This window comes from Colletotrichum costaricense, assembly GCF_030867565.1.
Source record: "Colletotrichum costaricense strain IMI 309622 chromosome Unknown Scaffold_7.1, whole genome shotgun sequence".
Classification (NCBI taxonomy): Eukaryota; Fungi; Ascomycota; class Sordariomycetes; order Glomerellales; family Glomerellaceae; genus Colletotrichum; species Colletotrichum costaricense.
Window position 1 is genome coordinate 340,895 of NW_026848236.1, and position 12,324 is coordinate 353,218.

Consider the following 12,324-nt stretch of genomic DNA (forward strand, 5'->3'; position numbering starts at 1 on the left):
CGTAGCTTATATTAGGGATTAGTAGTAATAAAGGGTAATTTACCCCTTTTAAAAAGCTTTTATTTATAATTAGGTTTATTTAATAAGAGGTTAAATATCCTCGTCCTTAAAATTTATTATATTATTATTATAATTAAAAAATAAGATCGCGGCGTTAATTATATTATTTTATAAAAATAAAAAGTTAGCTAAATTAAAAATAAAGTTATTATAAAAATTAGCCTCGTTAAGTAATAAGTAGAAGCTTTCTAAAGATTTTAAGAACTTTTTAAGTCGATTATTAATATAAATAGCCCCTATAATTAGGTTATTAATAAGTATTTCTAGTTAATACGACGACCCGTTTAGAGTAGCTAAGTAAATATAAAAAGGTCCTTACTAATAGTAATTAAGTTTTTTAAAAGTTAATATATCGATCTTTTATTAGATATTAAAAATAAAAACTAAATTACTAAGCTATAACTTTATTAATTAAAAGGAGTATAAAAAATTAAATTAGTTATAGGTTTAGGCTTAGTATTGAGCGACTTTATTAATTATAGCTTCTTAGTTATTTATTAAAAAAATAAAAGTTTATAAGCGGGCTTAAACTTCTTAATTTATTATATATACTTTTTCTTAATTAAGTACCCTCTAAGTCGCTATCCTTCCTTCGATCGGGGTTATTATATAATAACTATAAATAAAATAGAACGATATATAACTTAATAATACTCTAATAGTTATCCTATTTATAAAAAAGGCTATAATAAGTATAAGTTTAATATTTTTTTTTCTTTAATTTAACTAAATACGAAGTATATACGTAATAAGTTAGTAACCCTTTTTAAAAAGCCCGTTAGTATAAAAGTTATAAACTAATATAACCTTTTATTAAGTACTATATCGTTAATTAAGCTAAGTAATAGTACTTATATTTTCTTATCCCTTATTAATAATTAAAATATTATAAATCTTATAATAATAAATAATATTTTCTTAAATAAACTTTATAATATTTTTTAATATAGCGTTCGTTATAATCCGTATTTCTAAATACCCCGTAAACTTATAACGTATTTTAATAACTTTTTATTTATTTATATACTAAATATTTAAATAGATCTAAGAAAAAAGCTCGTAAATTAGGACTATAAATATATAGGGGTTATTAAAGCGTCGTAATCTAGCTTTTTAATAAACCTTATAAATTATAATTAGCTCCCGGGCCTAAGCGTATATTCTTAGTTAATAATATTATTTTATAAAATAAAAATAAGTAGCCTCTCGTCCCCTATACCTAAACTTATTATATACTTTATTAATTAAGTCTACTTAATAGCGCTTAATATTAATTATTTAAATAAGTTAGAGATAGGTCTTTATCCCCTATTAAAATAAAAGTTTATTTTATATAATAAATTGTATTACTATCTATTTAAAATATTTAAACTAATTAAAAAGTATACTAGCTAGCCTTTTTAAAATAAAAAAGAAATAAGTAATTTATTTTAAAAAATCCGACTATTATTTATTTAATATTAGTAAATTAGTTAGAATATTTATTTCTTATATCTAATTAATAATAGCGTTATTATAATTATATACTACAATAAAAAAGTTCTTTATAACTCGTATTTATAAAACTTATACGTTAATAAAGTCCTTAATATCCTTATTAAGCTCTATTTTAACTAAGTTAGATTAGCTAGGGGTTTTTTTTAAAAAGCTATCCGCTATAATATTCTTTTTCTTATTAATATACTTAATTTTAAAATTAAAAAGTCTAATTTAAAAGAGCTAGTACATTATTATTACTAATAATAAGTTATTTATTATATTATTAATTTAAATAACTAGGACTTAGGTATCGGTTTTTAATAAGAAGTTAATCCTAAATAGATAATTACGAAGGCACTTTAAGCTTATTAAAATACTTCGTATTTCGAGCTTATTAAAGTTATAATTAAGCTTTAGTCCGCGCTATATCCCGCTCTTATATTAAATAATAATACGCTTATTATTAATAATCTAACTAAATATATTATTTTATTTTTTAATATTAGCGTTTATTATAAAAATAATCTATTTAGCTTTAGTATTATAGTTTAATAAAACTAAAATAGGGGTTATAATAATTACTTTTTTAAACGTTTTTATAGCCTCGATTTATAATACTCTTTATTTAAAAAATTAGTTCTTACTAAGTAAGGAGTATAACGGGGCTATTATAAAAGAAAATTATTTAATTTAATAATAATAAAAAGTAATAATACTAAAAAATAATCTAATTTTTAAAACGTTTAAGTATTTTGTTTATTTAAAGATCTTAAGGACTTTAGCTTAATTAAGCTATCTCCTTTTTATTTTATAAAAATAGCCTATAATAACTATAAATAGCTAGTATTATTATAACTTCGCTCTAAAAATAATATAACTAACTAGCTTAATATTAACTAAGATCTAATTAATATTCTAGAGGTACTCGTAAATAAATTACTAAATCCCGGGATAGTTAGTTAAGTACTTATTATTATAATAAAATCGCGGGCTTTTAATTATAATATTATTAATAAAAGTATTATAATATTTTAAAATTAAGTTATATAAAATACGGGTTATGATTTAATAAAACTAGGCTACTAAATTTATTACTCCTTATAAGAGGGTATAATATTTATATAGCTTAAGTAAAGTTAAAAAAGTCGTTAAATCGTAGCTTTTTTTATTTAAAAAGATTTAATCGTAACTAAAAAAGAAATTTAAAAAGGAGATAAGCTAATTTATAATAAATTCCTTTAAAAACTCGTCGGTATTAAGTAGTTACTAAGTATTTTAAAAAGTAATAGTATTAACTTTTATTACTAAGTTAATTAGTTAAAAACTACTATCTTTTTTTATTATTAAGAACTAAGGGTTCTAATACGTAATATAGCTTTTTTTAATAATACTTTAAATAATACGTTCTTAAATTATTTTAAAAGCTTTTAATAATAGAGCTTTTAAAATAAGGATACCCTTTACTTACTAAACTTTATAAAGTATAGTTTTAATTAATTATAATAGCGCGATTATAAAATTAAAATAGCCGTATTTAAAAAAGTCCTATACTAATATTTTTTTTTAATTAAAAAATATTTATTTAAAGAGATCTTATTTATAAAATAAAAAATAATCGTAATCCTTAAAAATAGCTTAGAATCGATCGTTCGTTAATTTAAAACTTAGTTCTATATTAAAGAATTTAGGTATAATAATATTTTTATAAAGGCCCGATCGGTCTCGTAACTTATTTTTAATCTCTTCGAGCTTCTTAAGTTTTTAATAAGGATCGCTATTAAGTATTAACTTATTAAAAAGCATATTATTAACTAACTTAACTTTTTAATCTTTTTTTTTATATATTATATTAGCTTTAGTAATATAGGGAATTTTATAAAAAGCTTTTTTAGCTACTTTATATAATTTTAATATTTTTTGTTCTAACTTTTTAATCCGTTATTTAATATATAATTCCTTTTATTAAGAAGTAAGCGTTCTTATTAAAAAATATAAATTATTTTAATTAGCTAATCCGTTTAGCTTATTTTTAGCCTTACCCCGAGCGGTTGCTATTATTTTCCTAATTTATATAATCTAGGGCTAAATTATATAAAGTACTATTATAATTATAATTTAGTTAGTTTAGTTTTAGTTTAAAACTATTATAATACGCTCGTTTTTTTTTAGTTTAAATTCTAAATAGGGGTTATTAAAACTAATAATATTTTTAGTTATATTACTAATATTTAGTTTTTTAATTTAAAAACTTCTTTTATATACTACTTAAACTAAGGTAAAATATCCTTTATATTCCGAAACCCGTTCGTCCTAATTATCTTTATTAAAATCCTTAGTTTTATATCCTTAATATAAATTAAAGCGATAATTATTAACCTATTATATTTAAAAAATAGCTTAGTATTTTATATAAATAAAAAACTTAGTAATAACGGATTAGAGGTCTTTTACTCGTTTTTAATAAAAAGATAAGTAGTTATTTTAAACTTATTAATTTATATATCCGTAAAATAAAAACTATTAAAAGTTATTTAGCTAGTTAAATTATATTTAAACGTTTATATTTAAAACTTCGTTATTATATAAGAAATACTAGTTTTCTTAACGTATTATTTTAAAAGGATATTAATTTATACCCCGGTATTTAAAATTATAACGATTATTAAACCCTTATTATCCTAATTTATATTAAATATTTAAACTTTTAATTATAAATAAGTATTCGAAATTATAAAAATTAGAATTTTAGAAATTAAGTTAGTATTTTTAATTTTATTAATTTTAGCTATATAGTTCGGCTTTAAAAAGAGGTTCTTATTATACTTATTAAAAAGATCCTTAATATCTTTTTATTATTATCCGTTTTTTACTAAGTTAGCTAAGGATTTTAGAGCTTTTAATAAGATTTCGTTAGTATTAAAATACCTTTAATTATATATTAAAGTTATTATTATCGTAGTATATTTTAATATAACTTTTTATAAAAAGTTTATAAAAAATAAAATCGGAGCTTTAAGCCTCTTTTTTATTAGCTTTTTAGCCTCGGCCCTAAAGTTAAAATTACGGGGCTAATTTATAATTATTATTTTTTAAGTTTTATAAAAAAGAGGTTCTTAAGTTCCCTAAGTATTAATATTAAGAGTATTAATTAGAACTTTAATAAGCTAAGGCCTAGAGATAGATCTAGGAATTACGTTCTTTACTATTTCGAAAACCTCGTTATTATTATTAATTTCTATAATTTCTTTTTTTTAATTAAAAAAAGAAATTTTTTTTTTTTTAAATTATAAAAGCTAGCTTAGGTTATCGATCCTATATATTTCTTTAAAATAAGGTTCGGTTATTAAAATATAGTTCTTAGGGGGTCTTCCCTTATAAATAATATAAATATCCGCTTAGTTATAATAACTTAAATTAAGTCGTATTATATAAACGTATTTAACTATACTTATAAAATTAGCTAAAGGGAGTATAAGTATAGTTTACTAAGGTAATCCGATTTAATAATTTAGAATTTACTTAGCTAAGAGCTTAGTATTTTCCTTAGTTAATATATTCGCTACGTAAAAAAAGAGGGTAATATAATTAGTAATCGTATACCTTTTTTTATTTTTAATTATAATAAAGGGGATATTATTTATAAACTTATAACCGTTACGCTTTTTATAATACTAAGCTCTTTAAACTAAAATAATAAAATAGGCATTTTTATTAAGAGTATACTAATTATAATCCTTAATAATTTAGTAGTATTAACTTTAGTAATATTAATAGCGATCCCTAGGTCCTATAATTAGAAGCTAATTAAGACGCGTAGTACTTATATTAAATATATAAATAGAGCCTCGAAAGTAAATACTATTTTAATAAATCTTTAGCTTACTTATTCCGTTAGTTAGGTTAGAATTAGTAATATTATTAGTAACTACTTAAGTAACCTAGACCTTTATTATTAACTAGTAATATTATTAACAATTCGAATATTAATACTAAGTATTTTTATATATTTAAAAAGTAGGGGGCCGTAATAAGGGCTCGGGTTAATTTTAGTTATTTATAAAAAATAGGCTATACTTTTTTTTATATATAATTACGTTAAAAAGTCTTATTTTAAACCTCGCGTACTTTATTAATTTAATAAAGCTATTTAAAATAACCCCGACTTCTTTTATTATTATTTTTTATAATATTAATATAGAACTACTTATATATAGCTTTAATTAAGCTCTTATTAATTATAATATAGAGGTTTTATTATTTAATAAGAGTAATTATATTATTAATCTTAGTAAATAGTACCTAAATAAAGTTTAGATTAGAAAACGAAATAAGTAATCCCTTAGTAACTTTTTTAATTTACTTTTCTTTATTTAAAAAGCGGTTAGTATTTTATTTCCCGTACTTTTTTAAAAAAAAATCCTTAGCTTAGGCTTAGAGTAATCCTCTAATTATATCCTTAACTAGAGTTTAATAATCTCTTTTTATAATATACGTAATAAATTTATCCCTAAATCGGTCCGGGACCTTACTAATCTCGTATTAATCCTCGAACTTTTTTAAAAAATCTATAATATTATCGCTTTTAAAGACTATAGTCCCTTCTTAATTAGGGAATAGTATTTTATAAAAACTTATATTTTCTATTAAATTAAGCTAAAGAATTATAGGGCTTTTAGTTTAAAACGTAGCTATTTAAATCTAAGTAGTAATAGTATTTAAAAAAGTATTAATTAAAGTATTTATTTTAACTTAAACTATAACTAGCTTTTTCTAATTAAATTAGTAAGTAGATCTATTAAAAAGAGTAGCTTTTTTATTATTTAATAATTCTATAATTTATAAATCTTAATAAACTATAAAAGCTAGTTTAATAAACAGTCTATTTAAAATAAAAGGGTTAAGTTCGTACGATTAAACGTCTTAAGGGGTACTAATAATAATAAAAATAACGTATTAGTTATTTATATTTATAATCCGAGGTTATTAAAAGTATAGTTCGTTAATTTTATTTATAATTTCGATAGTTTTATATTAGTCTATTTATTTTAAATAGAGTTTAAAAAGGGAGGAAAAGAGCCGTTTTAATAACTAGAGCGTAATTATTATTCTAATTAACGTAATTTAAGCCGTTCTTCTTAATCCTTACTAAGTATATAACTAAAGTTTTAATTAGACGTCGTATTAAGCTTATAATAATACTAATTAAAATTACTAATAGGTCTAGTTAAAAACTAGTTTTATAAATACCCTTAGTCCGACGTATCCGTACTTCTAAATAAGTCTATTATTAAGTCTCTAAGCTATATCGATTAATAAGGAATAGTTTAATTAAATAACTAGTTATACTTATTAAAACGTTCTATTAGTTTTAATTTTAACTTATTATTCGTCTTATTATATTATTATAACGTTTTATATTTAAGCCTAATTTAGTCCTATATATCCGCGTTCTCCTCTATTTTTTATCTCGTTCGCTTTTTAAAGTTTATTATATCCCCTATTTTATTAAATAAAAAGTCCTTTCCTATACGTTTTTACTTTCGTATTTTAATTATTTAGTTACTTTTTTTAAATTAAAGTCTTATTACTTATATTTATTTTAATTATTATATTATTCTCCTTAATTAATTATTTAAAACTTCTCTAATCGAATCGGGTCTTCTCTTATTTATTCTCTTATTTAATAAAAAAGGGATTTTTAAAAAAGGAGATTATTAAAAACGTATAGGGTATAAAGGACTCTTATAGTACGGTACTTTAAAAAAACTACTAATATTTATAAAAATAATATAAAATACCTCTTTTAATCGGGTTAATACGGCTTTAATTAACGGAGTTATAATTAAAAAAAAGAGGATAATATTAACTAAATTAAAAAAGTAGACTTCTTAATTATTTTATATTATTACGTTTAAAAATAAATTATTAAAAAAGCTCTAGTTCGATCTTAAAAAGTATATATATAATTAAAATAAAAATCCGCGCTATTAAACTTACTATTTTTAATTAGGGCCCTTTTTTTATATTTTATTCCGATTAGCCCTCCTATAAATACTTATACTTAATTAGCTTTAAAAAAGAACTACTAAGACTAATCGCCCCACCCTATTTTAATATTAATTATTAAAACTAAGTTTCTTTATTTTAAAGAAATTATAAAAAAAACTATAGTTCTAAAGCGCTTTTTTTAAAAATATTACCCTTAACCTAGGAAAAGTATAGTTAGTTAACTACGATAATTAATAAACGATTCGATTTATTATAAAAGAAGAGAAAAGAATAACTACTTAACTTCGTTATATTAATATATAAAATATATAGCTAAAATAAGAATATACTAAAGATAGTTTCGAGGTTATTTATATATTAATAAAAAAATATACTAATAAATAGATTTATTAAAAACTTTTTATAAGCTAAGTTTAAATATTTTTATATACTTCTTAACCTCTATAATACGTAAAAAGTTATTATAAATAGTTAAAATAGTTAAAAATAATTAATTTAAGCTATATTTAGAAAAACTTAATACTTAAAAATAGATAATAAATAGAACTTAGAGTATAGCCCGAAGGCCTAAATAAATAAAATAAAACTTTTCTTAGCCTAAAGGCCTAAACTTTTAAAATAACTTTATTTTATAAGGTATATATATATAAAAATAAGACCTAGGCTTATACTTATTATTTAAATTCTTAGTTTATAAAGTATATAATTATTAGGAGTATAGCGTTGTTAATAAAGAGGGTAAGTATATATATTAAAAAACGCGCTTTATATATTTTAAAATTTATAAAATTAAGAATAGTAGGGGTAGCGGGGGGCGCGAGAAATAGAACGATTATTAAATTAATAACCTAAGGTATAGGAGCGGGTAGTATAATAAAAAGCTAGTTATAAACGATTATAATAAGTATAATTAATAATATAAGTATACTTAGAAAAAGGGGTAGGGGGCGTATAAAAAAAAAGTTCTTTATATAAAACCTAATATAGTTTTTATATATCTTCTTATTATTTTTTATATAATAAATAATAACGCAGAGCTTATTAATATTTTATTAAAATTATAATTAAGAATATATTTTTTAATAATAAAAAGAATAATATATTTATAAAAAAAGAAGCGCTATTTACAATAGCTTTAATAAAAGCCTAGGCTATTAATTATAAAACGATTAATATATTAATATATTCTATAGCTAAATAGCTATTAAAATAGTATATATATTAACTACTATTTTTTATAAAATAATAACTACTATTTTTAAAATTAATATATTAAAGGGCTATTTTAAAATAGGGTAAGTACTAAACCTCCCGTTCCTTAGGAGCCTCTCTCTTAAGCTTTTTAAAAACTAAGTATATATTAAATAGGCCTAGAATAATAAAAAAAACTATACTTATTACGGGGGGTATTTTTATTTTTTAATATTCTTTTTTACTTTTTATTATTTTTTTAAAAAAAACTAGCTTTGCGTTTTTTAAACTTTAAAATAATATTAAATATAAATTTTTAAAATAATAATATATAATATACTTTTTTTAAAAAGCTTATTATTTAAACTAATTTTATTTTTATTTTTAAATTCTAAGGAGGAGATAAGTAAAAGCTTATTAAAGCTCTTATTATTATTATTTACCTTATTATTACCCTTATTATAATTATTAAAAAGAGCCTCGAATTTAATAAAGTTCTTAGTATTTTAATTAATAATTTTAATATCCTCTTAGTTAAAAAGGGAGAGCTTAATAACCGGGCCTTAATAAATAAATAAGAAGTTATAGGGGGGAATAATAACTTAGAGGGGCTTATTAATATTATTACTTATTTAAATTTTTAATAAACTATATAATATATATATAAAAAGTATTATAAAAATTATATAAAACTTATTATTATTTTTAAATATATTAAATATTTATATTTAAAATAAAATTAGTAAACAATTTAATAATATAAGTACGTATATATAATAAATAGGGGTACTTATAATAACTATAAAAAAGTTAAAAAAAAAAAAAAATAATAGCTAAGTAACGCTACGAGAATTTAAATATATATAAAGAAGCTAAGTAACCTCGCTTTTAATAATTTATATACTAAAAGTAATAAAATACGCGCTATTCTAAGTTAAAATTCTATTTATTTTAAATAAAAAGATATATTTATAATAAACGTAGTTTAAAAAACGTATATCTTTTATATTTTTTCTTTTTTATTTATATTTAATTAAATCGGGCCTTTATAAGGGTATTTAGAGGTTCTATTTCGGGTATAATAGCTCTTTAATAATAATAATTAGGGGGTATATTACGTAATAGGAATAGTAACCGTATTTTATAAAGTACCCGTTACGTACTAAATTACGTATCTATTTTAGATATCGTATATATAGACCTTTTTTTTTTATTTATTTTTATTTTAATATATTAAGCCACTTTTATTATACTCCGTATGCCCATTGCTGCGTGCCATAACTCGTGACAAGGAGCTTCATCTATGTCGAGATTTGCTTTCAGAACACAACTTTTCGCAACAGTCTGTTCACAATCCCCCAGAAGCTTTCATCGTACATTGCATACTACTACTAAGATGTCTTCAGACTCCGGGCACATCAACTTTCCCGGCAAAACCTCTGCCACCCCAGGAGAAGAGTTTGAAGTCCGCCAGACCTCGACCACTGAGGATTACCACCCCAACCCATCCAAGTCAATTCCCCTCTCTCCAGCGCGTCAGCGCTTGATTGACGACATCATCGCGCTGTACTCAATGGAGCCCACAGTCGAGCGCGTGAAGCGGTACACCGCTGACTGCGTCTACGACGACCAGTTTGTCTACGCCAACGACCGGTACAAGATGGCAGGGCAGTGGTTCGCCTTGCCTAAGCTCTTCAAGGCGAGCGTGAACGAAGGGTACGAGATTGTGAAGAATGACCGAGACCTAATTCAGTTCAGGAACGAGCAAAGCTGGACTTTTAAGCTCATCCCAAAGACTGCGACGATCAATGCGCTTGTTAGTCTTAGCCTGGATCCTGGCACCGTCGACAGCGACTTCATTCAGGTCAAGTACCACAAGGACCAGGCCAATGACAAGGACTACAGCCATGAGTAAGCTCATCACGGACATGAGGAACGCCCATTATCAAGCTAATCACATATCCTAGGGGCGTTGGGTTCTCGTTCAAGAAGTGGCAAGCGGACAACGTCATCAAGGTCATGGACAGTAAAGAGGTTGAAGCTTTCGCTGCGGATAAGGATGCTAGCAAGAACAAGGTAAAGAAGTATGGCACTGGCAAGACTGAAGGGGATGCACCTATAAAAGATCTCTGAGCCAAAATTTGGTTTGATGAAAGAACATATATGGACGTGACCTTATTTCACCATCATTTAGCCCGAGAAGTTGGTGCAGAAAGAAGTGCTCCTTCATTGCATGGAATATCGGAATGATGTCACCTATAACATCGCATCTGATAGAAAGTCTTTCGGTCGCGTCGCCGTGGAATAATTGAACCGTGCCGTCCAGCAATGATCCGCTGAGGTAATACCTGAGACGTGAAATCTTCTTCCTCGTTAAGCCTCCCGTGTCATTACCAGCGCCAGATACTCTGGTCTTGCAGTAAATGATAACATATTCGGACATATCTTATCAAGTACACATTGAAAAGGATTTCCATGCATCTGGAGAGGAGCTGCACGTTTGGTGCTGCCTAGGGAACTGTCTTGGGTGAAGAGTTCGCGACCTGCATGCGCAGCCGGTGAATAAACAAAGGATTGAATTAGGACGAAATTAGAATGCGCAGCTCGTTATTAAGCTTAGGATAGCTGCTTCGCCTCCCCGCCGCACAGCTAAATTCTGCAGCCTGTTCTAATCATGTAAGCACTACCAAGAGCAGTGGGTGGGCTCGAAGCAGGGATTATTGGCCCATCAGCCTTGGAAGGATTTCCTCTCCGTCAACATGCAGTCTACAGTTTCTAAGTTGGAATCAACTTTCTCTTCAATGACTGAAAGTAACCGCAACTGATTTCAATGTTGGCCATGAACTACTAGGTTCCACGATGCGCTACGGTTCATGTATTTGTTGGGTTGGGCATCTTGCCAGGCGAGTTTCCACAGGTACCTTAGTGCTGGCAGAGGACGTCACTGCAAATTTAGTGTTAAAGTTCACTGGCGAATATCTACTGACTTGGTTCGGGATGGACTGTCAGGAACTTCTCAAGTACTTTACCTATCGTGACCATGGCACCAAACATGGTTGAGAGACACCGACCAGTCTGCAAGACTAGAAGCAGATTGACTGAAAAGTATCACGTGGAACGGGAGGATAAAAAAGCAAACAGTTAAACATAGACCGCCCAAATCCCACAGCCCTACTTGGCAGCTCCAACCAACGACTAAATGCTGACAACACTCCTCCGGACGAACAGACTCCCGCCCCTCCCCACCATGTTTCGCTGTTTGTTTCCCAGAAGGGACCCAAGAGACTGGCACGCCTACCGTGCACCGCCGACGTCAGCCCTGGGGACCGTCAGCACAAACATGCAGCTGCCATCCCAAGACTGCAATATTCTGGACTCATGGCCAGGTTGTTGAGATTGCTGGTCAGCAACATGAGGCCAGATTCAGTAACGAGGCAACAACTAAGCTGACATTTTGCACCCATCGGGAAAATGAGTGATGTCTTGTTGTAGCCTATGTTGGTATGATTCCAAAGCCATCAGCAGAAGGATGCTGTGCCCCATATCGTGGGAATTACCAACCTAACCAACCTACACCTAAGATGT

The 12,324-nt window shown here is 25.5% G+C and overlaps 1 protein-coding gene across 1 annotated transcript; it reads left to right on the forward strand.

Moving 5' to 3' along the window:
* Positions 1–10,042: 10,042 nt before the first annotated feature.
* On the forward strand, positions 10,043–10,872 carry CCOS01_07316 (uncharacterized protein; the record flags this gene model as incomplete). The annotated part of the gene is made up of 2 exons (XM_060455482.1): positions 10,043–10,650; positions 10,707–10,872. 2 exons carry the CDS (start codon positions 10,043–10,045, stop codon positions 10,870–10,872), a joined length of 774 nt encoding a protein of 257 aa, XP_060313374.1.
* Between the last annotated feature and the right edge of the window lie 1,452 nt (positions 10,873–12,324).